Raw genomic sequence first — 5,050 nt, 5'->3', positions numbered from 1 at the left:
GAATAGGCAATGTTGACGTGTTTCATACGTAGTATACTCTCCACAAGATTCGATTTGTTGACCTTTGAATCTTAACTTATTTTGTATGTACAATTTATATTAGACTTAGATTTTTGTATTTTTTACATATGTTATCTTATACAGATTAAACAACTTTCCTTTATGTAGTACACCTAAAAAATATTTTTATCTTTATAAATTTATTTTTAAAATTTTAATCTTTAGTTTTTCAAATTTCAAATTTTCAATTCTATTTGCCATTAATTTTTTTAGAAAACTTTATTAATAACATTTTAAAATAAAAAAAATTATTAATAATGTAATTAAAAAAATAAAATTGTAATAAAAAAAACTAAATAATAGTATAATTAAAAAAATCTTTGTAATGAACTTAAAGTTCATAAAATAATTTTAATAGTACTAAAAATTAAAAAAATTACTCTAAAAATACAATAAGTGAAAACATATTTTAACCCACATAAAAAATACATGTTCCGCTCTTACGCTACCCACTCTTTTTTTTCCTACTTCAAGACGATTCATATTTGAGTTGCTTAAAAATTGTAAGACTTGCAAACAACATTAAAACATGCAGCCATACAAGGATGAAACACAAAACCAAGTAGATCTCAAAGCAATCCCAATCTAAGAGAGAACGAAAACACACACACGCACACACACAATATTTAAGTATTTAAGAAGTGTCAATTATAAATCCATGTAGAATTAATTATATATTTATTTATTTAGTGCAATCACTCTACATAGGGCGTAAAAGGTAAATAAAAAAGTGTGGTTGAATTAATCCAAGTGGTTCCCGAAGCATCCATACGAATCATGCATCGCAAACCCTCCCCTCGCAGCATGTACTCGAACGCCTTGTTGATATCCAAGAGTGGGACAGAGTGAGTGATGAATTTATCTAGTTCCAACTCCTGCAACATCAACATTTTACAATCTTACTCTCTTTTCTTTACTTCCATTCATAAAAAAATGTTGAAATGGGAGTCACCTTTTTCATATACTTCTCCACAACACCAGGGATATCAGATCGAGGTTTGTAGTTGCCGAAGAAAGTACCCCTAAGTGTCCTCTCATTCAGGAAATGTATTGGATGGGTTTTGAATGAATCATCTCTGCTCGGCACACCCACAAGCACAGCAACACCCCAACCCTGGCATTCAGGGATTTCAGTCAGAATTAAAATAAAATGTCTATGAATGAAGAGAAGTTTGTGCTGGTAATTACATCATGGACACATTCAAATGCAGAAACCATGGCCTGGGTGCTCCCCGTACATTCAATACTACAATCAACTCCTCCTCCAGTCATCTCCGCAATCAACTATTTTTTAGAACAACAAGAAATCTATCTGCTTGAAAACTCAGCAACTCCAACAATGCAAGTTTTATTATGTAAGATGACCTAACTAAATATATGGACATGCCAAAATCTTTAATGACTTTACATGCTCAAAGTTCAGTAAGGTATATGGGATTGAGTTTTCAAGGAATCCAACCTCCTGAACAGGTTTATTGTGATCTTTTAGGTTCACAAACTCAGTACAACCAAATTTCTTGGCTGCAAGAAGAAAAATGATTAATTTTGAAACTTTGTTTAATCTGAAACATAACCAATCTTTGAGTGTTTAATGTAAATATCAATTAAAATAAACCTATCTTCTTCGGATCTGTTGGGGTTTAGATCAATACCAATGATCCTAGAAGCCTCACAAACTCTTGCTCCTTCAGCAGCCTAGGTTTCATAAAATAGAAATAAGTACAACTCCATTTTTATAGTTCCCAAATGGATAATAACAAAAAAGCAACAACAATAACTTACCGCAAGACCTACAGCACCAAGTCCAAAAACTGCAACAAACCCACCCTTTTTTGGTTTAGCAACATTCACAGTGGCACCAAAACCTGCAAGCAAAGATGGGCTAAGTCATGTGTTTATATATATCCAAAATGGAGAAAAAAGTAAAGTTTTAGTGAAGTCCGGACCTGTCGACATTTCGCAGCTAAGAACACACACTTTATCAAGTGGAGCCTCTGGATTAATCTTGGCGACCTGGCCGACATGGACAACAGTGTATTTGCTGAAAGTTGAAGTGCCAAGAAAGTGGTAGATAGGCTTCCCATCTTTGGAAAACCTAGTATGCCCGTCATGAAGCATTCCACCCCTCTCGGTGTTGATTCTAAGGAGATCACACATGTTACTTGCTTCTGATAAGCAATGGGGACACTCTTTGCATTCTCCGGTGAAGATAGGTAGAACATGATCACCCGGTTGGACATCTATTACCCCCTTTCCTACACTTTCCACAACCCTATAGTGTACAAGAACAGCATGTTCACATGAAAATTTGGTCCAGTCTTCAACAACCATTCGTCCAAATTTGAACAAAGAATTACTACTATCCATATCATCAACTATTTTCATGAAATTTCAAGGTTATATTTGTCTAGTAACTGGACACTCTCTTAAGCAATTTAGACATATACATACCCTCCAGCTTCGTGACCAAGAATGCGAGGAAACAGAGGATTTTGTCCCTAGAAAAAATGAAGAAAATGTTAGAGAAGGGAATCAGTGATTTGTTTCTCTAAGTATAACTGAAGTTAATGCATATCCATAGATGAAGCAAAAATAAATATGAATATAGATAGTCAATCACCAAAAATAAGTTGAATAAGTTGAAAGCAAAGTAAAAGTGTAACCTTAGCCTCCCAGAAGTAGACATCAGTGTGGCATAAAGAAGTGAAGTGAATCTTAACACGGACTTCATTCTTTTGAGGTGGTGCCACTTCAATTTCTTTTACAAACAATGGCTTCCCTGCCTCCCATGCCACCGCAGCTGCCAAATCACATCCACCCAATTTACCAAAATACTCATTCAATCAACAACTAATTGGAATCAGTTGTAATGAACTTTGACATTTTCCCTAACATTCAAACCATAATTCTCATGAAGCTATGTTTGATCAAAGTAGCTTTGTTTCCACACACAAACAGTTCATTTCTTAGATTGTCTTGAATCCCTTCAAAGCAAAACATTTTCTCAAACATAATCAATAAAATTGAAAATGGTAGCTTTGTTTCCACACACAAACAATTCATTTCTCCTATTATCTTGGATCCCTTCAAAGGAAAACATTTTCTGAAACATAATTGATAAAATTGAAAATGATCAAAACAATGAAATATCAAACAATTCAGAATGTTCCATGTTTTTTTTCCTTCAGTTGATATAATATTAGGAACCAAACAAAAATAAGAACTAAAATTGTTTATTAGAATTCATGAGTTTTCATAATAGAAAGTTTGAAAAGAAAAATAATCTGAAAAGTTGATGCAAAAGAAAGTTCTAACAATTCAATCCAAAGCATCAAATCAAAACCTCAAAACCTACGAAAGGAGAAGTGAAAGCCAACAAAAGGTAGTGATCATGTAACCATACACATATTGTACAAGCATCAAACAGAAGTGTTGGTTGATTGATCACCTTTGCAACGGATGACCTGACCAGCAATACTCATGGTTTTTTAATTAATTATATATCTTTGACAATATATTTTCTAGTGTAGTGAAGTATGGAAAAGAAAACATAAGGAGGATCCATTTATAGGTGAGGTGGAACGGTAGAACAAGAAATGAAATGTATGAGAATAACCATTTTTTACTCCACTGTATTTGGCAAGTTGTCCAACTGTTGATGTGAGAGTGTTTTAATGGTTTTCCCAGGTGATCTACGTTTCGATTTTTATGCATACTAGTAGAGGGAGTGGTAATCGTGTCCTAGTTTTAGGTTTGGTCACTGAGTTAAAACATGTGGCCAACCATGGCCGCCTCAGGGAACAACCACGTACTCTTACTTTACAACTTTCTGTGTTTCTCCTTTACCTTTACAATAATATAATTTTTTATTCACAAACTCCAAAACTAAATTTACTTCAATACTTATATTTTTTTTATTTTAACATTTAAATTTGATAATTAATTTTATTTTGATTCTTAAATTTAAAATATAAAAAAATTGATAATATGATATTTTGAATTGTGTGACACCATCACTTGAAAATAAAAAAATAAATTAATTATATAATTTTTCGAGTGATAATGTGGTAAAATTTTAGAGTGTTACATTTATTGTTTTAATAACTAGACCAATAGTTGAATAAGTCAGACTATTGACTCCTGATTCAATCGGTTCAAATGTTGGACCAATGATAATTAAATAAATAATTCAAATTTCATAAAAATATAAAAAATAAAAATAATTTTTTATTAAACTAGTTCAACGATCGATTTTTATCCTAGTTTTCGATGTTTACAATTTTAAGTAGTTTCCAAGTCAATTATGGTGCAATCTCAACCGCATCATGTTATGACACCACTCGACGCCATAGAGAATGGCCTAAACATGAAGGCCCAAAGTGCAAGATGAAGTTTAACTTTAGCTCAATGAGCTCAATCTTAGTTTTCCCAGCTTGTTCTTAGCTCGACCCATCCAATGAAGCTCAATTCGAATTGATTTTTAGTTCATTGAGTTTGATTTTTTTTTAATTTCATGCATTTCAGGTTGTTGGAATAAAACATTAATTATGATTAGTTATTTTAGTTATTATAGTTTAAGTTTTTAATTTGCCTCATAAATTAAGTAGAGTTTAAATATGCATTAATCTGAACATCTTTAATATTTCTTGAGTTTAATTGATTGTGTTTTATTTAGTAGAACAATTTAATATGTCTTAGTTAGCTCATTACATCATTTAATATGTCTAGTTACTACCGAAATTTAATGTGCCTTGTTGCTGCCCTATTTAATGAGTCTTTAGCTTCAGCCGAATTAAAGAGGAGTTTTAATGTGTCTTGTGGCTGCCGAATTTAATGATGTTTTAATTTGTGTCCAGCCGAATTTAATTGATTGTAGGTGCTGATGATTAAATGTTCTTAATGTGCAGGTATTAATATGCATTGACCGAATTCAATTGTTGTCTGCAGGAATTAAATTCGGCTAACTTAATGGCAAAGGAGAGCATTAAAG

At 32.4% G+C, this 5,050-nt stretch overlaps 1 protein-coding gene across 5 annotated transcripts; it reads right to left on the bottom strand.

Annotated features, from left to right (window-relative positions):
- Nucleotides 1-623: 623 nt before the first annotated feature.
- Nucleotides 624-3,789, bottom strand: LOC107898217 (alcohol dehydrogenase class-P). Of its 5 annotated transcripts, none has more exons than XM_041091474.1 (10): nucleotides 3,464-3,789; nucleotides 2,724-2,860; nucleotides 2,512-2,558; nucleotides 2,007-2,332; nucleotides 1,843-1,925; nucleotides 1,713-1,755; nucleotides 1,469-1,581; nucleotides 1,249-1,344; nucleotides 1,013-1,174; nucleotides 624-935 (listed from the first exon to the last, which is right to left on the bottom strand). In XM_041091474.1, exons 1-10 carry the CDS (start codon nucleotides 3,465-3,467, stop codon nucleotides 756-758), a joined length of 1,191 nt encoding a protein of 396 aa, XP_040947408.1. In that variant the 5' UTR covers nucleotides 3,468-3,789; the 3' UTR covers nucleotides 624-755. The 5 variants fall into 5 exon arrangements, with proteins under 5 accessions (XP_040947408.1, XP_040947406.1, XP_040947407.1 ...); XM_041091472.1 differs by having other exon boundaries at nucleotides 3,509-3,788; XM_041091473.1 differs by having other exon boundaries at nucleotides 1,855-1,925; nucleotides 3,509-3,788.
- Between the last annotated feature and the right edge of the window lie 1,261 nt (nucleotides 3,790-5,050).

The sequence above is a fragment of the Gossypium hirsutum genome, chromosome D04 (genome assembly GCF_007990345.1).
Source record: "Gossypium hirsutum isolate 1008001.06 chromosome D04, Gossypium_hirsutum_v2.1, whole genome shotgun sequence".
Lineage (NCBI taxonomy): Eukaryota > Viridiplantae > Streptophyta > Magnoliopsida > Malvales > Malvaceae > Gossypium > Gossypium hirsutum.
This window is presented reverse-complemented; position numbering and strand designations above follow the sequence as displayed.

Coding starts and splice junctions, on each gene's coding strand:
- LOC107898217 (XM_041091476.1), bottom strand. CDS start 3,542: ATGAGTATTGCTGGTCAGGTCATCCGTTGCAAAG. Junction 1,756..1,842: donor TTGGTGCTGTAGGTCTTGCG/GTAAGTTATTGT, acceptor TATGAAACCTAG/GCTGCTGAAGGAGCAAGAGT. Junction 1,175..1,248: donor CATTTGAATGTGTCCATGAT/GTAATTACCAGC, acceptor CCTGAATGCCAG/GGTTGGGGTGTTGCTGTGCT.